The 19,356-nt window shown below is 50.8% G+C and overlaps 7 protein-coding genes across 7 annotated transcripts; 5 read left to right on the forward strand and 2 right to left on the reverse strand.

Moving 5' to 3' along the window:
* Nucleotides 1-253: 253 nt before the first annotated feature.
* On the forward strand, nt 254-2,788 carry ATNIH1004_009779 (J domain-containing protein; the record flags this gene model as incomplete). Its single annotated transcript, XM_033574361.1, has 4 exons — nt 254-772; nt 844-1,200; nt 1,261-2,592; nt 2,645-2,788. 4 exons carry the CDS (start codon nt 254-256, stop codon nt 2,786-2,788), a joined length of 2,352 nt encoding a protein of 783 aa, XP_033422379.1.
* Nucleotides 2,789-3,052: 264 nt separating this feature from the next.
* PRP45 (SKIP/SNW domain-containing protein) lies at nt 3,053-4,932 on the forward strand (the record flags this gene model as incomplete). The annotated part of the gene is made up of 3 exons (XM_033574362.1): nt 3,053-3,199; nt 3,263-4,702; nt 4,768-4,932. 3 exons carry the CDS (start codon nt 3,053-3,055, stop codon nt 4,930-4,932), a joined length of 1,752 nt encoding a protein of 583 aa, XP_033422380.1.
* A 3,192-nt stretch (nt 4,933-8,124) lies between these two features.
* On the forward strand, nt 8,125-8,442 carry ATNIH1004_009781 (uncharacterized protein; the record flags this gene model as incomplete). Its single annotated transcript, XM_033574363.1, has 3 exons — nt 8,125-8,156; nt 8,215-8,242; nt 8,296-8,442. 3 exons carry the CDS (start codon nt 8,125-8,127, stop codon nt 8,440-8,442), a joined length of 207 nt encoding a protein of 68 aa, XP_033422381.1.
* Nucleotides 8,443-9,444: 1,002 nt separating this feature from the next.
* ATNIH1004_009782 (ACT domain-containing protein) lies at nt 9,445-10,897 on the forward strand (the record flags this gene model as incomplete). The annotated part of the gene is made up of 2 exons (XM_033574364.1): nt 9,445-9,489; nt 9,542-10,897. 2 exons carry the CDS (start codon nt 9,445-9,447, stop codon nt 10,895-10,897), a joined length of 1,401 nt encoding a protein of 466 aa, XP_033422382.1.
* Nucleotides 10,898-12,613: 1,716 nt separating this feature from the next.
* Nucleotides 12,614-13,860, reverse strand: ATNIH1004_009783 (WD40 repeat domain-containing protein; the record flags this gene model as incomplete). Its single annotated transcript, XM_033574365.1, has 4 exons — nt 12,614-12,636; nt 12,698-13,297; nt 13,402-13,743; nt 13,803-13,860. The coding sequence occupies 4 exons, from the start codon at nt 13,858-13,860 to the stop codon at nt 12,614-12,616; spliced, it is 1,023 nt and encodes a 340-aa protein (XP_033422383.1).
* Nucleotides 13,861-14,337: 477 nt separating this feature from the next.
* aspC (septin CDC12) lies at nt 14,338-15,879 on the reverse strand (the record flags this gene model as incomplete). The annotated part of the gene is made up of 7 exons (XM_033574366.1): nt 14,338-14,407; nt 14,470-14,978; nt 15,051-15,361; nt 15,426-15,588; nt 15,647-15,689; nt 15,741-15,754; nt 15,835-15,879. 7 exons carry the CDS (start codon nt 15,877-15,879, stop codon nt 14,338-14,340), a joined length of 1,155 nt encoding a protein of 384 aa, XP_033422384.1.
* A 394-nt stretch (nt 15,880-16,273) lies between these two features.
* ATNIH1004_009785 (snoRNA-binding rRNA-processing protein PWP2) lies at nt 16,274-19,236 on the forward strand (the record flags this gene model as incomplete). The annotated part of the gene is made up of 5 exons (XM_033574367.1): nt 16,274-16,339; nt 16,383-16,495; nt 16,558-17,053; nt 17,106-17,353; nt 17,412-19,236. 5 exons carry the CDS (start codon nt 16,274-16,276, stop codon nt 19,234-19,236), a joined length of 2,748 nt encoding a protein of 915 aa, XP_033422385.1.
* Between the last annotated feature and the right edge of the window lie 120 nt (nt 19,237-19,356).

A 19,356-nucleotide genomic window follows, 5' to 3' on the forward strand; every position in this document is an offset into this window, starting at 1 on the left:
TTCCGTTGAACTTGTTCTACACTTGGAATGTCAGCTTTTGGACGGGCGGCACCAAAGCCGTTTTTCCGACGTCATACCTAACTCGGCGGGAAAAAAACCTCAAAGCATCCCCACAGGTCAACAAGAGGAACATGGACATTTGCTATCGGATATTTTCCTGACTATTACAATATTTTCCCCATTCACAGTCCACCCTATTTCTCCACGGTGATGACAGTGCTATAACAGCCGAAACGACACGTTGCAGCACGAGATGCCAGACGACAACAACCTCCACCTCCACGGGGAGGCTCCCAACGCAAACCAACATACACCGAATGATCACCGCCCAGATTACGACGATGCAGCAGCAGAATACTCAATGATCATGAACTATCCCTCAGAAGCCGATTACTATGCCCTGCTAGGTCTATCCCGCACGCCTCCGCCCACCGACGCGGAGATCCGATCCGCATTCCGATCTCTCACACTCAGCTTCCACCCGGACAAACAGCCCGCGGAATGGCGCGACGCTGCGATGCAGCATTTCGACCGTATCCGAGTCGCGTACGAGACTCTGGTCGATCCTAAGAAACGGGTCGTCTATGATATGTTGGGCGCCGAGGCAGTGCGTGATGAATGGGGGTTTCGTGGCTCCATGGGGGAGTTTGGTGAGGCGCGGAAACAACAGGTTGGGGTTAAAGCCATGACGCCAGATCAGTTCCGAAAATGGTTTTTGGAGATGATGAAGAGAAGGGAGAGGAGGGTCGTTAATAGTATGGTTAATAGTAGGGTGAGTAAGTGGCTGAGATTGGTCCTAGTAGCTGGGGGTATGGGACGGACTGGGCTGACTATGTGGAATAGGGCTTGTTGTCTGTGGGTGTTGATGCGTCTTCTATGGTTTCGATCGATCAGGAGGAAGAGGTCGTGTTTTTCAACTTCGCGTCACCGCGACTGTCGAGTTTCGAACTTAAGTATTCGTTCAAGACGCCGTTTCCGAGCCGACGGGTCTTGTTTGGTGATGATGAGAAGGAGGATGAGAGAGACGATCATACGGAAAGTCCCTCCACGGAGGGAGAGTCTTCTCAGAAAGGAGACAGATTGCCGTATCAGCAGGAGAGTTTGGATCTTGTGATCGAGACGGGCGTTTCAGGCCTATTTAGACGGGCAGTTAACAGGGTTGCGGTCACGATGGAGGACGGTACTGAAGAAATTCGAGATGTAAGACGGAGACAGGCTATCGTATGTATTGAGTGAATCGTCCATGCTAACTAGTTGCAGATTCCACGGCCGCCGCTGCCCGTCGCACAACAAGTGACCCTAGGGGCCAGTGTAAGCCGGGTCTTTGGAGATGTTGCAAGCTCCAAGGGAATCTTTAGTTGGCGACCATTTTCTTTTCTCAGCAATTCGGGAGTTACCCTGACTGCTATGCTTTTGCCAGCCCCATCCATCCAAGCGAGATTGGCCCGGATGGTCATGCCTGTTTCCGGCACCAAGCCTTTCCATGTCGATCTCACGACGACGTTCAATCACTCGATTGTGAAGGGCCCGCCTGTGCTCGGAGTCCAGGTGTTGAAGGAGATTGGCAGAGGCAAGCACACGTTCTGCAATTGGTCCAGCGGCAACCTCCCCTGGCCGGAATTTCTCCAGGTATTGCTGTCTCCGATTGTTGACCTAGGCATGGATCTGGAAACGGCTCTTTCTCCACTAAACGAGGCGAGCCGGTTCCAGTTCGGCTTCCTGTCAGTTCCAAAATCTCCTCTCCAAGCCGCTTCTTTGGACGATGACGAGGAGGTGCAGGAAGACGAGGGTTATAAGATGGAGCGCGACAGGCAACGTGCAGAGGACAGAGCCGCCGAATCATGGCAGGTAGGCTTCAGTGCTAGTCCAATGAGAAGCGGCCTGTCACTTAACTATGCGCGTAACATCTTCTCTGGGAAGGCCGCCACTGATCTCGCGCTTTCGGAGTGGAGTTCCGAGGGTCATTATCATTTGCCACCGGCGACGGAGCCGAAGTCCGTAAGAATTGAAATCCAAAGCACCATCGGTCTGGACTTATCCGTTGGTTGGAACATCGAGGGAACTCGTCAAGTGGGCGATCTCACTCGTATAGGATTGGGTGTTGGTGTGGAATCCGGCCATGGTCTGGCCATGACGGTCTCATGGGGCCGTCTCGGACAGAGAATCAAACTCCCCATCACTGTCATGCCACTCGAGTCGGCTGACAACGATATAGCTGCGTTGATGGTCATTCTGCCATGGCTGGCATACTGTACCTGGGAATTCGGGTTCATTCGACCACGGGAGCGGAAGAACCGTCGACAAGTTATAGCCCGGCGACAGAAACAGCTGATGAAGTTGATTCCCAAGAAAAAGGCACAGAGTTCGCAAGCCATCAGTCTCATGACTGAACAGGTGCAGCGGCGACAAGCCAAGGAAGCAGGACAGAGCGGCCTGGTTATCACCAAGGCTGAATATGGTCACCAGCCTTTGAAGAAAATATCCAAGGGCAACAGCAGCAGTAGCAGGGAATACGAAATCATCGATGTCACCATTCCGGTGGCTGCGTTGGTGGATCACGGCCAACTCGTCATCCCTAAGAATATGATCAAGGTCCGTTGAACAATGCCGCTGTTCTATTGCCTTATTCGCTAACTCGTCATAGTTCCATATCCTTGGGTTCCATGATCCCGCACCTCTGTTGCCCAAGAAACTGAAGATTTGGTATACATACCATGGGAAGGAACATTACGTGGAAGCGAATGATGGAGAGGGCATTGCCTGTCCTATGCGTTCGCATTTACTTTGACTTGTTTGATTATGACTTGTACTATAGATACTCCATTCTGCTGTTTTACTTGTACTCTTATATGCATTATATAGATCAATTTCACATTGACGATAGACATCCATTATACTGTAGTTATCTTCATACTTATGCTGAGTAATCTGATATACGGCACACCGCAGCATCACGTGCGCAACGCCAAAAAGAGAACAAGCGTCGACGTCTCTCGGGCTCTCTCTTCCTCCCATCTCCCCATCCCCATCCAACTCTTTTCTACTCGCGACAATGACGTCCATTGCGGAGGGGCTATTTAAGTCTCTTCCAAAGCCGAAATACACCGGCGAAGATGAGGAGTTGCCGCAACACGCGCAGCCCCATGGTCCGCGGGTTGTTGGCCCCGACCAGATTGACGAGTCTCAAATTGTGATAAGGGTAGGCCTTCCTTGTTATCTGGGATTCTATAAGGCAATAGGATGATTGATGTGATTTCTCCAGAAAACCGGCCCCCCTCCCTATGGAAATCGAACCGGTTGGCGGCCCCGAGCCGCAGAAGACTTTGGTGATGGTGGCGCGTTTCCCGAGATCTTGGTCGCACAGTATCCGCTGGACATGGGTCGGAAGGGTACCTCGTCGACCTCGAATGCTCTCACCGTGCAGGTTGATGCAGAAGGTAAAGTCAAATACGATGCCATCGCGCGCCGCGGCCACAGTGACGATCGTGTCGTACATGCCTCCTTCAAGGATCTGATTCCCCTCCGACAACGGGTTGATATGGGCGAGGTCTCGCTTGACCGACCATCGGAGGAAGAGGTCGCGGCCCAAATGGAGAAGACGAAGAATGCCCTGGCAAGCCTGGTGGATGGGGCCCTGGCGGCGCAGAAACCCAAGAACGTGAAGGGTAGTCGTCGGGCCGAGCCAACTTTCGTGCGCTATACGCCTGCCAACCAGATGGGCGACACCACCCGGAAGAACGATCGCATCATGAAAATTGTCGATAGGCAACAGGATCCTATGGAGCCTCCTAAGTTCAAGCATAAGAAAATCCCTCGTGGACCGCCCTCGCCACCCCCACCTATCATGCATTCGCCGCCGCGTAAGCTCACGGCCGAGGACCAGGAAGCCTGGAAGATCCCGCCTCCCGTCTCGAACTGGAAGAATCCTAAGGGTTACACCGTGCCCCTAGACAAGCGTCTGGCGGCGGATGGCCGTGGTCTACAGGACGTCACGATCAACGACAAGTTTGCCCAGTTTGCCGAAGCCCTGTTTACTGCAGACAGACATGCCCGTGAAGAGGTGCGACTGCGGGCGCAGATGCAGCAGAAGCTGGCCGAGAAGGAGAAGGCACAGAAGGAGGAACATCTCCGGGCGTTGGCCCAGAAGGCTCGCGCCGAGCGCGTTGGAAGCAGCCGACGGGATTCGCGCGCCGCGTCCGGTTCTCGCTCTCGCTCCCGCAGCGGTAGCCGCAGTCCGGCGTATTCGTCGCGATCGGGGACGCCCAGTGAGGATGAAAGTGCCGCGCGGGCACGAGAGCAGATGCGTCGGGAGCGTCGCCAGGACGCCGAACGCCAACTGCGTCAGTCCCGGATGGGCACGGAGCGGCGGATCCAGATGATGGCGCGGGAACAGAGCCGGGATATCTCGGAGAAAGTGGCCTTGGGACTAGCCAAGCCGACGCAGTCGTCGGAGACCATGTATGATTCCCGTCTGTTCAACCAGACGAGCGGCATGGACACGGGATTCAACGAGGATAACCCATATGACAAGCCATTATTTGCAGCGCAGGACGCCATCAACAGCATCTACCGGCCGCAGGCGCAGGTGGACGTCGACGACGACGAGGGCGGCGAGGGGGAGATTAGCAAGATCCAGAAGTCCGGTCGATTCGAAGTCTTGGGCAAAGCCAAGGAAGGGTTCCGAGGCGCTGCTGATGCCGAGGTGAGATATATCTATATTATTGCTATATGTATTCCTGAGCTTGGGGTTAACTGATACTCCTGTAGGATCGGGACGGACCCGTCCAATTCGAAAAAGATACCGCCGATCCGTTTGGAATCGACAGCATGATCGCTGATGTGACCAGCGGCGCAGGGCAAAAGCGATATGGGATCCAGGAGGTGGAGCGTGACGACCGAGAGTCGAAACGGGCTCGCGTGGACGACGAGTAATTCGTGGATTTCATTCTTTTCTATTCTTTTTGTCTACGTGGGATGGATTGGATCCATGCATTGGGGGCGTTCGTAGTTCTCGTTCTCGTTCTTACCCCTAGGAGTGACAGATTGTTGGGGCTGCTTTGTTTTGATTCCCCGGAATTGTGTAATCATATTCTGATATCGAGGAGAATTGATCCGTGTCGATAGTGATCAGTGCCAGGTTATAAATCTAGATAAACATAGACTATATAATGCATCCAAATAATACTGATAGTGTCCTTATAGGGGTCTCATAATTTTCTATGGTGCCTCTTCCTACTCTTACAGGGCACTCGATGGCCTCAGTTTATCATCCAACTCACGCCGCTAACACTAATAATGTAAGTTTTAATATTTGCTAAAACCTAATATAGAATTAGTATTTAACTCGATAGAAGAGGTGAAACTCACCTCTACTAGTATTGAGGACCTGGATTTTTACCCTCCTGCCAATGGCAACAATATCCTCGAGAGCCCTGAGCATATTCTTGATAAGGGTAAGAATGCCCAGGATATTTTTACGAACTAGAATAGTTGTATCCAGAATAGTATGTAGCAGTATCTCTAGAAGAGTCATTCAGTGCCATCACGTCGTCTGTGGGAGATAGCCCGAGAGGTGGGCGCCATATGTGTGCCCGTTCTTGTTTTAAACAGACACAGGTCAGGATGCTCGCATCAAACGACCTGGTTATTCTTCTGTACCATTTTCGTTGCGAATTCCAGCATTTGTGAATTCATGCCGTGAATAGGGTAACCAATACTCGTCATAAGGTTCTTATTGTCATAATTGGTTTAATATTAAAACCAAGAAACAACAAGCTGCACGACTTGGTTAGATCTCCAACGTTAAGAATTATGTCGCGTTCTTGTGGAGCCGACCAGGCGCTTTATCAAATTCAAGAACCAAATGCATATCGCCACAGATGGCCTTGGATTGACAGAGCGTCAATGTTAATCTCCATCACCCTTGGTGCCACAGTCGGGATCTCGCTGTCTAGAATGTACTTCTAGATAACCACTTGTCGGTGCAGCATGACATATATGTACGACGACAACGATATTCACCTGGTCGGGCCGTCAGAACACTCTATCCACCATTTTACGTACGCTCCTAGACACGGTAGACTCGAAAAGTCCCGCTTCGATGACGAGGTACGGCTAGCTGCCGTATGATTTTTCCACAATAACCCATTCTTTCTTTACCTAAGAGGACGATCCCGTGTACATGGTTGCCCCAGGGATAGAAGGTGGTGTATTCAATGTCCATTGTTGTAACGATGTCCTGGATGGTGATTCCCAGATACAGATGGGCTATTTGAGGACTTTAGAGAGTGCTCTGATGATGACTCTGAGATTGGGAAGTAAATGGAGCGCAGACCCGGGGCTAGATTCAGGTGGATTTGGTCGATTCTTTCAAAATTGAAGAATCCTAATAGGAAGTTACCCAAGTAGAGCCAAAGTTTGGACGGAAGAACGAAAGGAATAGAGAGATACAAAAGAGGAGAGAGAGAGAGAACGATACGAAGAGACGGAAGGCTCCTTTTATATGAGAGAGGAGTGCAAAAGACAAGGGAATAGATGGTTGGGATACAAAGATGAAGAGAAAGTTATGCTGTGAATAAGGACACTACGAGTATTCCTACCTATTATCTTAAGGCAATGAATCGAGAATAACGTCCACGACAATCCAAGAGATCGAGAAGAGGTGAACTGAAGGCAGAACAATAGCATTTCTATTACTCCATATTGACATATTCACCTGGGCTAGAATAAACATAATCAATCAATAATACCCTTGGAATCCCTGCCATAGTTGGGAATTTCATCCTGTTTTACCATGGAAATGCTCGGCCATTCCAAGATCAGCTCCTAGAAGACAATAAGCCATATCAATGTCATCGTCGTCATCGTCATTATGATATGGTCGAGTGAGGCAGTATACTCATTGCCGTAGAAAAGTTTCCCATTCATCTACAGAAATATAGAGCTACAGCTGTTGCAAATGTTCCCGGGTCTCCCTAAATTACTAACATAGGTGTCACAGTAAGCATTCATATGCCAGATACTAGGCTTGTCGGTGTTAATATAAAGTCTCTCGAGTCTCCACCTTATGCCATATATATAGTTCGCCTTGGAACTTTTTTAGTCTACCCATGTCGCCAGATAGACCAACAGGTGCCTTTGCCTCACTCTTAGAGCTATCCGGAGTCAACGTCTGCATATCCCAGATCTGGTAGCGCTGCTCTATCCGGATTGGACTGTAGAAAAACACCCGATTGAGTCTCAGCTTCGCGAGGAAATTCTCGAAAGAATTCGGCCCACAGTTGGTCTCCCTCCGGAAGGAAACACAAGATAGGATAAGTATTTAAAGAAATCTAGAGCACAACTAAAGACAAGAAACAAATTATAGATGGTACCGGGATAGTCGAAAACTACAGATATTTAGAGACGGGTACTTTGCCATCTCCCCCTAATCTGGGCCGCGAACCCTTTAGAACGGTTTCGACCGCTGGTGCAGTTTCTAAATTGGGTCAATCCAGGATTCTGATGGGGATGAGGACTCATTCTAACAAGGTAATTCCGACAGGTTTTTCCTGGGGTGATGGTAACCGTTTCGCTGCCGAAAAGTCTTAGGATTTGGTTCTCAGATCTAGATTCTAGAAATCGACTGCGGAAAGATGAGATGGGATCACAAGAGAACCATCCAGAACGGAAGGGACATTTTCACTTTGCCATGGTGCCTGGAATCCAACGGCTATTTCTCTTTGCCTCTTGCCGCGCGCTAGTCTCAAGACAGAGCACAACACGGATTGTTTCGAAGAGATTAGAGAGGCCTTGCAAGGGGGGCAGTCGAAAGGTAACTCGCGGAGTTCCGTTGACCGTGAGGGGACTGTCGCTGATTAGGGACCTAATAAGAGGCGTTGCGTCGCTATGCGGACACCCTGTACCGGTCCGTCGTGGCTATCTGCGATGTGCAAAAAAGCCGCGAAGCCGGGATTCCCAGTTGGAATGATTTTGTAGAAAATAGACAGCAACCGGTTGGGGTGTAGCCCTGTCTCCTGGCTATCGAGTAAGTGCAGAGAGAGATATATTTATGGTTTTTCGCATAGATATTCATATGACCTGACGATCCCGCAGTGGGTATACGACTAGGAAGCCATATGGACCATGTTGCGAGAGACTGCATTTGCGACATTTAAGTATGTATGTCTCCAAAATTATACATATATATATTGGGATAAAAGACGGAGACTCCAGGGTCAATGATATCTACTCGAAAAAGGAGGTGTTATGTGGATGGAGTCTGATTCAAGATGAAATAGATGCTCACGAAGTCAGGCCATCAACCAGCTGGACAGTGCGATCCTGCTGAAGATGCATTACCACGGACACTGCGACGTGCAGATGGCTCTAGATGAAATTCTGGACGATTTGAGGACATCCCGAAAGAGATTTGATGCACGCGAATGGAAACGGCTGGTGTGAGACGAGGACGTACCGATAGGCCAGTGGCAAAGACGCAGCAGAGGTCCTGCAGCTCATTTAGGAATTTAAGAACACGATGGCAATATCCAGTGGTTGTACTTTTCTTCCTTTCCTTTCTTTACTGTTACTATTACTATTATTATTCCAGTTATTCTACTGATCCAACTTAGGCTGTCGATTTGGCCGTATTTCCCACAATCTTTGGAGGGGAATGTCAGGACTATTTTGTGATCTACTCCTATATTATTCCGATATAAATTAGGAATTAAATAAAATATACTCTGTAATATAAGATAATGATATTATACATAAGAAGAGTAATGATAATATACTGATCGAACCATCTCCGAAGCCAACCGAGAAGGCCGAGAATGGCCGTGATAAGGCATCCGGGAACCAATTCCATCTCTCATTCCTATCACTCTCTCTCTTTAGAACCATCAGACTCGACTAACCATCCTCTGATCTTCTTAAACTGGATCGTGCATCTCTCTCTCTAAAGGCTTATCGAGCACTGAGCGTCCGTCGGTTCGAGCGCCTAGCGCGGCGATCGATGTGGACCGACTCATTATTTAATCCATGAAATTAGTTACTCAATTAATTAATTAATTAATCCATCCATTATTCGAGTCATTCATCGTCTTTTCACAATTCAAGTATAATCCCGTGCCTCCCTTGTCGATCCATTGTCTTCTGTCTTCCTTCTCCTGATCTCTGCTTAATATTCTCTGAAACATCGATTCTTGCGTGCTCGACTGTACCATCTCCAGCGACAATGGCGTAATTCACCACCGAACAATGACACTCCCACGATCTTCGCTCGGGCATTTCGTGCGCCAAACCAGACGGGCAAAACGGCCATTCACTTCCTTCATCTCCATTCAATTCCATTCCAGATATCGGGGGTGAGTCACTGGATTGCGCCTTGTCCTGGTGATTCTCTTCCGACCGCAAATATCCTCTTGGTCTATCTATCGGACCCTTTGGATACTAGACGTTGGTATGGAACAGTCACTTACTCTCATCTCGGCCCAGGTCCAGTTCATGGTAAGATTGTATGCCCTTCCTATATCTCTAAGCTTAGCTGATTCAGGCACAGGATGACCGATTGGCCCTGGTCCACATTCCCCTGGATCTGTATCCGTATTTCCTGACCCCCATCCTCCAGCTCCTCTTTCACGATGTACCTCCCATAGACGAGAGCTCCGAGGCGTATGATGGCGACCCCGCCTTCTTGAACTTCTCCATCACGCCGGTGGAATGCTCCATCATGTGTTCCCGACATCTCGCCAACCAATACTTTTCTCCGCTGGTCGAACGCTTCCTGCAAGCCAATTCCGCCACGCAGAGCCGTCCATCAATCAGCCAGGACGACTTCATTGCCATGCAGGTGTACGGGGAAGGTCTCGAAGCGGGCCAGCGGGTCCTTGAGCTGACGAGTCCTTTGGCTATGGCGGGGATCTCGATCTTCTTCATCTCCACCTACTTTGCCGACTACATCATCGTTCCTCTCCGCAGCAAGGCGCAGGTCATCCAGGCACTGGAGAGTCGGGGCTTCCGGTTCGAGATGTCGACCGAGGCGTTTATCAACAGCAACAACAACCAATTCCCATTCGCCAGCAGCCTCAGTCCGAGCTCCTCGCGTTCATCCAGCAGCATGAGCTCCCCGCCAGCGACCCCGCCCCCGTCGTCGCTCGAGGAGCTGCAGACCCGCACCTTCTCCTCGTTGCGACGAAATCACATCGTCCCCTGTGTGGACAAATCGCTCCGTTTGGTCCAGTGTGCCGCCCACCACCGCTACAGTAGCGAAGTCAGCTCCATTTCCATCCTCCGGGAAGCACTGACGGTGATGCTGGTAGTGGACAAACCCCGCTTCCTCTCCCTCACAATGACCGCGGCGGATCCTGCGGCGTCGCTTCTGTTGGAAAAGCGTCTGCTGCCGCGATTTTCCAGCGATCCGGCAGCGATGGTCGATCCGGATGAGGAAACCAGTCTTCTGCTGGGCCCCAAGGAGGAGATCCTGGTACCCATCATGCTGGACCTGCGCAGCCTCCCATTGGAGGCCACCGGCATTGTGTGCGGTGTTGCCAGTCGACTGGCGGATGCGACCCGTCGAGACGACCTCACGGATGCGTCGACGATTCTGTCCTCGTCCTACCACGGCAGCTCTTCCTTTGAAGGATCCTTCAAAAACATCTTCTCTTCTAGTCTCGGGTCGGGAGGGCCCGTGCAACCCCCCGGCCCGAGCTTCGGACGTAAAGCTCCTGGGAACGGATATCCTGCTACGCACCATCTGCAGCCGGATCTGGGGCCTTCCATGGACGCCGTCGAGATCAGCTTTCTGAGCACTGCCCGGGCGGGAACCATCATTGTCGGGGAGCATGAACTGCATCGTGCCGTGCATGCTCTCGAAGCAGAGAGTCATGAGCCGGAGACGAGCGAGCTTGGAATGTAGGCTACATTTCAGCTCTCCCTGATTGCGTGATTCTCTTCTTTTAATGATAATATGAACGACTATCTTCTGGCCCTCCGGGGATTGGAGTTTGGGATATGATATGACCGAAAAGCTTTTATTTCCTTTTTTAAGCGAATCAATTGGGGGCGTGGTTGGGCTGTGTACAATGAGCGACAAGTGGAATTACGTAGTCAATTTCCTCGGATTTTAAAGTCATCGATAATGAGAATTGAACGGAGTTAGGAGGGGTGGAATCCTTGCTGCTGGAGATAACTAAACACTCATCGAAGAGAGATGTAGTTAAAACGTCGGTTTCGTCTGATTTGCTCACTTGTCCATCATAACGATCCTACCCTGTCCTATCTTGTATTGAATCCCTCGCCTCCAACGTGGAATCATCCAAACACAGACTCTGATGGGGAACATCGCCATCGTGGCGTGGTCATCTCGCGGCATTGGAGCTGGAATTGCTTTGGATCTTGCTCAACGAGGCGCCAGGGTGGGTGGGATGAACAGAAAAAATTAACACCATACAGGTCACAATCACATATACATCTTCCTCGAGCACAGAACAAGTAAACCAACTTATCTAACAACTCCACACGTCCTCCCACAACTCTATTACTGCAATCAGGATCCAACCTGATCTACGCGATGTCTCCCCGGCAACAATCATCCCAAAAACCCTGACTGGATTCCAAACCACCCATATAGACATCGTAATCAGCAACGCCGGGACGAACTTCTTCAAGCCGTTTCACGAGATCACCGTGTCTGATTTCGCCTACGTATTTGGTCTGAACGTGCGCACCCCGCTACTGATGGCTCAGTCTGTTTATCCCTATCTCCGCACCCCGAGTCGAATCGTGAGTATATGCTCCATCACTCGCGGGGTGCGTTGCCTGAGTTGTCTCTTTATTGTTCGTCAAAGGCGGCGTTGGAGGTGTGGACCAGGAGTTGGGCGACGGAGTTGGGAATATGATATACGGCTAATGCGGTCAATCCTGGGACGGTGAACACGAAGGTGGCGGAGAATATTCCCTTGCAGTTGGTGCTATGAAGGGTTTGACGCCTGTTGGGATCGTCTGGCTGGTGTTGATGATATTACGCCCATTGTGGCTTGGGTGGTTAGTGAGGAGAGTCGATGGATTACGCTGCTGGTTATTTCGGAGAGTGGAGGGTTTGAAATGTATTGATTTTGGGTGATAGTAGGTACTGTAAGAATTACTGTAATCCAGGCCGACGAGTTCATGTTATTCTACATGTCTCAGCCCTATTGTCGATATCATATGCATGGTATGAACCAAGTTCAAGGAAATAAACATAGCAAAAATTCACTGTAAATCGCCTTGCGGCTATATATTCTAAGTCCACACTCCAAGTATTAATAGTGGCCATCCGCTTGAGATCTTTCATAGCCATTCCATCCAATATCGAAGTGCATGTTGGACTACTGGTAATTGTGTTCCTTCTGTACAGTAGCATGCTTATCTACCAGCAAAGGCAAAGTCGCTATCGATCGCTCATCCGAATTGCCGGCTTTATTTGACGACGATTCAATCATTTAGATAAACACGCCTAGCGGAAGCGAGTACCATCGCTGACATGATCTCGGCGGCCCACGATCGATGCCGTTCGGTATTAGGGTCGTGATTATCTGGGATTGTTCGAGAGAAGCTTGGCTGATGCACTCCAAAGCTCCAATACTCTGGGTGATCAGCGATAAATCTTGACAGACCCTACATGTTTATCCAATTTGGTTAATATAAGCTGGGAGTTTTAAGGAAATCGGAGACCTACCGTCGGAACATCCACCTGCCCAGCATCTTCCCTTCTCATTCCACGCCACACAACTGACAACCTTGACGCCTTTGCCAGCGGGAACAGTCGCCAGGACCTCGCCACTGAGCACATCCCACGCAAACACAGAAGCTTCAGCACCCCGATCTTCCTTCTCCGATTCACTACCGCTGAGAACCACTGCGTCTCCCTGCGCAAATACAGACCGAATCCGAAGTTCACTGTTGCGATATAGCGGTTTGGGCTGGATCCCAGCGGATGATTGTTTCAACGAATCATCGTTCCCGAATGCCTTCAATAATTTCCCATCGCTGCGGTCCAGCATCCGGATCCGACCGTCCAATGTGGAAACGAGAAGGACGTTGCCATCCGCCGAGCATCGGATGCTCGTGACGGGATGTGCCAGCATGTCGACCGTGGTCCGGCCCATGCGGACATCATACACGCGCGCACGCCCATCATAGCTACCGCTTGCAATCGAATAGGTCCCCATGTGAACATGCAAGGACGAGACCGTGTCGCCGGCCTCGGCGAGAGTCTGGATAGGTTTGTGCGAGTTGGACCGTGTATCCCACACGTTTATGGTGGTATCTGCACTGCCTGTAGACAAATTCCAAGGAAAGATATTAACATTACCTTTCATCCTACTATATCTTGCCCAGCTGGCGGGGAACATGGAAAAATCCTTAATCTGAACCACTCACCAGAAACTACCACTGAATCACCATCCCCCGCGAACTGCACTGCTTCAACCCGCGCGTTATGTCCACTCCATCGCCTCACGGTCCCTCCTTGCTCAACGTCCCAGAGGAAAACAAGTCGATCTCCGCCTACACTGGCGAACCGGGCATTGTCTGCTGTGACGGCGACATCCAACACTGAGTATCCATGGGCCTCGTATTTCTGAATTGGGGAAGTCGTCTCGACGGCCGACGAGGCATTCGAACTGTTGGGAATCGCACGAGAGAGGTGCACGGCTCGATCTGAGGAACCTGTGAGGATATATGTTCCAGGATAGCTAGAGAACGTCACCGCGTTCACAGGTCCTGAGAGACGTCAGCATCAGCGAGCGCGCAGGCTGGGGATTTCCCGCGGGAATTCTTACCATTGTGTGTCTTAAGGGTATGAGCTAATTCAGTGGTGAAAGATTTGTTTGCGGTCATTGGCCTCCACTCTATCCAAGGGCTCCGATACCATGAACAAGTCGTCCTCGAAGATGAGCGAGAAGAGGTGGGCGTCACTAAGGGTTGGATTGGAACCGAAGCGGAGCTGAGTCTCACCGCCGACATACTGACTCGCCTCACCGCCAACGATAGACACACAAAAGATTGCAAGGTGAATTAAATCTGTATTGACATGCTACGGAGTACAAATTGGTTATTATCAAGGTTGTAGACAGACCATCGCTAGCTTCCAGCAAGCAAATCGAAAGAACAGAGAGGGACCAGACGAATACGAGACAGGGCATTCGCCCCCCATGATGGTTTCCCTGAGAGTACAAAGCCGAAAGTAGAAAAGACAAGAAACGGAGGAGGGGTAGTCAAGTGCTAATAATATTAAACCAGGTAAATGCGCATTGTTTCTGCTTGCCCCAAGGTCCCTGAAAAAAAAGCCACTTCCCGGAGGTCCTAAGATACACTTTAACGACGTCCATGGCTCCGGGTCGAGGAGCCTTGCAGACCCTCGATCTCTTGCTCGAGTGATTTGATCCTATTCTCCCGTTAGCAAATGCATGGCAGGTAGACGGCCGGGTCCAAAACGGGTTCACATACGCAGCATGGGTGGCCTCCAGATCCTTGTTGAGCCGATCACGCTCGGAGATGAGCTTCTGCTCCCAGTGACGGAACCGCTGCTCCTCCACCTTGACTTGCTCGGTGAATCGCTTCCGCAGAGATTCTTCTTCCTCCTTGAACTTAGGGTTGTCCAGTTTGCGGGGCCGAGCCTCGCCGAATTTCCGGGTCTCCATCTGCTGCGCGCGGTAGGCCTCGTAGTGCTGCTCCTCGGTCGTATGGATGAGATCCAGCATATGGGTGCGGATCAGGATCGACCGCAGCTTCTTGAAGTCGCAGTGGTCCTCGTTCTCAACTTCAGCAACACCCCAGGCATATTGACGGCCCTTAACGACCCGGTTGTCGCTAGTCTTCACATCCTTCTCGGATCCAATCACGGCGAACGGCATTGCAGCCATCAAACTGCGGGCGTGGGCGGCGGCATGCTCATCATCCTCTTCAATGGGGGGAGTGTAAATCTTAATCCCTTGGGCTTCGATCACGGCTTGAACCTAACGTAGAAAGCAGAAAAAGTCAGTTTGGGTCATCAACAGTGCTAGAGAAGGCGCTTGGTCTCCTCTTACCCTCTGCTTGTAACGAGCCAGATCGGAGGGGCTGAGGGTATCGGCCTTGGCGATAACGGGAATCAAGTTGACACGGGAGCTCAGACGCTTCATAACCTCGATATCAAGAGGCTTCAAGGTGTGTCCGGTGGGTCTGATGAAGTACAAACAAGCGTGCACGCGCATATCGATCTTGTCCGTGCGGCGGGGCTGCTGCTCCTGCAACATGTATGACTCGTGCTGATCGTCGAGGAACTCGATGATGGGTTGCCAAGAGTCACGGTTGTTGACATAGTCTCCGAAACCGGGGGTATCAATCACAGTTAAACGAACTAGATAGGACGCACTCTAGCGTTAGCGATCATTCGGGGGAACCGGGTGGAATCCGTCATAAACCTTTAAAGAACTTCTCCTCCAGCTCTGCCTTGGTAATTTCGATTTCGACTGTGCGGTCGACTTGTTTCTGATGACGGCGCTTGTGGTCGGCGTAGTTCTTGATGGTGGTTGAAAATAAGGTGTTGATGAACGTGGTCTTTCCCAATCCCGACTCTCCGGCTACCTAGATTCATACTGAGCATCTCCACAGCGTTTTTCCTCGGAAATCAGAGTCTACCAACCATGATAGTGAAGGCTGCACCCCGCTTGGCAACGATCTTGTGTCTAGATAGCCTTAGTCAGGACTTGTCTTTCATGAGTCCCATCACGACATACCGCTGGTTTGGGAGCTATTGGCACAGGTGATCAGCAATCCGGGTCCATTTCCTTACACTGACAGGTGCAACAAACAATCAACTGCATTACTTACATTGGCAATCCCAATGGGGGAGGCAGTTTCCGTGGTCGAGGCCATAGTGATGATAAGGAGGTATGGTTGGTCAACAACAAAGCCAATGAATCACGAAATCAATCAGGGCCAAAAAAAGTACAACCAAGTCGAAGAATAAAACGAATGAAAAAGGACAATACTGGGCCGGGGGCGAGAATCAATTGGTGCCAAACAGGGAGCAAAGGAAGCAGTTCAACAGCAACGAATAGATGGATCGAGTTGGCAGTTGCTGCCCCTGAATTGTTGGAGAAGCAAACACAAGCAAACAGGAGAACGTGACTTCCCCGGGGGCATCGCTAGTCCCGATATGGCTTAGTTCCCCGGCGTTCGGATTAACCTGTATTTCTTATCGTTTTGGGAAGCCGCATGGAAATAATTTTTTGATGTCGACATCCAGGCGATTGACGAGTGAGCGACAATGAAGACGAATTTCAAGGTCAGTGGTGATTTCGATCCCGGGGATTATGCACAATATCCTCTCCAGGTGTATTTATGGCCCAAGAGCAGCTCCTGACGGTTTTTCCTAGTTCTCCAACCTCTTGGGGACGGTCTATCGCAAAGGAAATTTAGTCTTCACTCCTGATGGCACTACTTTGCTGTCGCCAGTAGGCAATCAGGTCTCAGTTTTTGACCTGGCCAAGTACGTATATCATGATACTCCGGAGTTGGAGGACGGGGCACTAATGTGACTCGGGCGCAAAGCAACACGTCCCATACTCTGCCGTTTGCGCATCGCACCAATATTGACCGTCTGGATCTCTCCCCACGAGGAAATCTTCTGCTGTCCATTGATGAAAATGGCCGGGCCATCTTGACCCACTTGCATCGCAGAATTGTCATCCACCACTTCTCCTTCAAAGGTCGCGTCTCCGCCCTCAAGTTCTCTCCGTCCGGCCGACATTTCGCGGTAGCGGTGGAGAGGCGGTTACAGCTGTGGCATACCCCATCTGCGCCAGGGGCCGATAATAATGGAGAGATTGAATTTGCACCGTTTGTCCTACATCGGGATCTCGCCGGACACTTCGATACCATCCAACATATTGAGTGGTCTAGCGACTCGCGCTTCTTACTTACGGCTTCCAAGGATTTGACGGCCCGGGTATGGAGTACAGACCCGGAGGAAGGATTTGAGCCTACCACGTTAGCAGGCCACCGACAAGGTGTGAAGGCGGCATATTTTACTGCGGACCAAGAAGCGGTAAGCTCTTCTCTGCCGGCCCGGGCAGCATTCCCTGCTGACTTTCGTCCAGATTTACACCGTCAGCCAGGATGGGGCCCTCTTCAGGTGGGAATACGTCGCGAAAAAGGACGCGGATACGATGGAGGATATTTCGGAAGCTCGTTGGAGGATTGTTAAAAAAGACTTCTTCATGCAGAATGACGCGAAAGTAAACTGCGCCGCCTTCCATGCGCCGACAAATCTATTGATTGTGGGCTTCTCGAATGGCCTGTTTGGTCTCTACGACTTGCCAGAATTCAACATGATCCATCTCCTTAGGTATGTCTATTCGTGGCACAGAGTTTGGGCTCAGTGTACAGATCTGACCTGTGTTCAGTGTGTCGCAGAGCAACATTGACTATGTGACCGTAAACAAATCGGGCGAGTGGCTCGCCTTTGGCTCTTCCAAGCATGGACAGTTACTGGTGTGGGAGTGGCAATCGGAGTCTTACATTCTGAAACAACAGGGTCACCTAGACTCAATGAACTCTCTTGTTTACTCTCCCGATGGCCAGAAAATTGTCACCACCGCCGACGATGGCAAGGTTAAGGTATGGGACGTCAAGTCAGGCTTCTGTATAGTGACATTTACGGAGCACACCAGCGGTGTCACCGCGTGTCAATTTGCCAAGAAGGGGAGCGTTTTGTTCACCGCATCGCTGGACGGATCTATAAGGGCGTGGGACCTTATTCGGTATCGCAATTTCCGAACGTTCACTGCGCCATCCCGACTATCTTTTTCGTCACTCGCTGTCGACCCTAGTGGTGAGGTGATCTGCGCCGGTTCTCCTGACTCATTTGACATCCATGTGTGGTCGGTACAGACAGGGCAATTGCTTGATCAACTGTCAGGTCATGAAGGGCCTGTGTCTTCCCTTGACTTCGCTTCCGATGGCAACCATTTGGTCAGTGGCAGTTGGGACCACACTGTTCGTCTTTGGAGCATTTTTGGAAGGACCCAGACCAGCGAGCCCTTGCAGCTTATGTCTGATATCCTGAGCGTGGCATTCCGACCAGATGGAAAGCAAGTTGCTGCCTCGACATTGGACGGTCAACTGACCTTCTGGTCGGTGTCTGATGCTGTCCAAGAAGGCGGCGTGGATGGACGTCGAGACATATCCGGAGGGCGCAAAGTGACCGACCGCCAGACTGCCGCAAACGCTGCCGGAACCAAGTTCTTCAACTGCATAACCTACAGTGCCGATGGTAGCTGCATTTTGGCCGCAGGCAACAGCAAGTTCATCTGTTTGTATGACGTGACCACCGGCTCAATGGTGAAGAAATATACAGTCTCCGTCAATACGTCGCTTGATGGCACTCAGGAGATCCTCAACAGCCGCGATTTGACCGAAGCCGGCCCACGGGGTATCATTGATGAAACTGGCGAAGCATCGGATCATGAAGCTCGCGTCGACCGCAGTCTCCCTGGCGCAAAACGTGGTGATGCCGGGACCCGAACCACTCGGCCCGAAGTGCGTGTGACGTCGGTCGACTTCTCTCCTACTGGTCGCGCATTCTGTGCAGCATCCACGGAAGGCCTTCTCATCTACAGCTTGGACACAGAATTCCTCTTCGACCCGTATGATCTGGACATTGACATCACCCCCTCTACCATCTTGGCCACTCTGGAAGGTGCCAAGAAGGCACACGCGGCAGGTACAGTAGACGATGACAACACTTTTCTCAAGGCGTTGATCATGGCCTTCCGTCTCAACGAGGCCAAACTCATCCACGCCGTTCATGAAGGGGTCCCTCCGTCGGATATTGCCCTTCTCGTCCGCGCCGTCCCCACGGTCTACCTGCCTCGTTTGCTTCGCTTTATAGCCCACGCTGCCGAGGACACCCCCCATCTTGAATTCAATCTCCTCTGGATCGAAGCACTCCTGAGTAGCCACGGCCGCTATTTCAAAGACAACTCGGGCACCTTTGCAACGGAACTCCGTGCTGTCCAGCGGGCCCTCGACGACATCCGTGAGAACTTGAAGCGGCTGGCAGAGAAGAATTTCTACGACCTTAATTATCTCCTGACGACACCGGCGCTGGCTGAGAAGATGAACAGCTCTGGGGCAAGCCTTATGGCCAATGTAAACGATGACGTGAGCCCTGCTGCCAACGGAGTAACCGCGGAAGAGGAAGAAACCGAATGGATTGGCTTGGAATGATTTGATTGCTGCACCTTGTTTACCATATTAATATCCATCTTGTTTGTCATTGTCCAATCATTGTTCGTTGCATTTACGACTGGCGTTTATTTATGGAAATATACCTGGAAAGATAAAAGG

Source organism: Aspergillus tanneri (genome assembly GCF_003426965.1).
Source record: "Aspergillus tanneri strain NIH1004 chromosome Unknown AapTan_5_pilon_pilon_pilon, whole genome shotgun sequence".
Lineage (NCBI taxonomy): Eukaryota > Fungi > Ascomycota > Eurotiomycetes > Eurotiales > Aspergillaceae > Aspergillus > Aspergillus tanneri.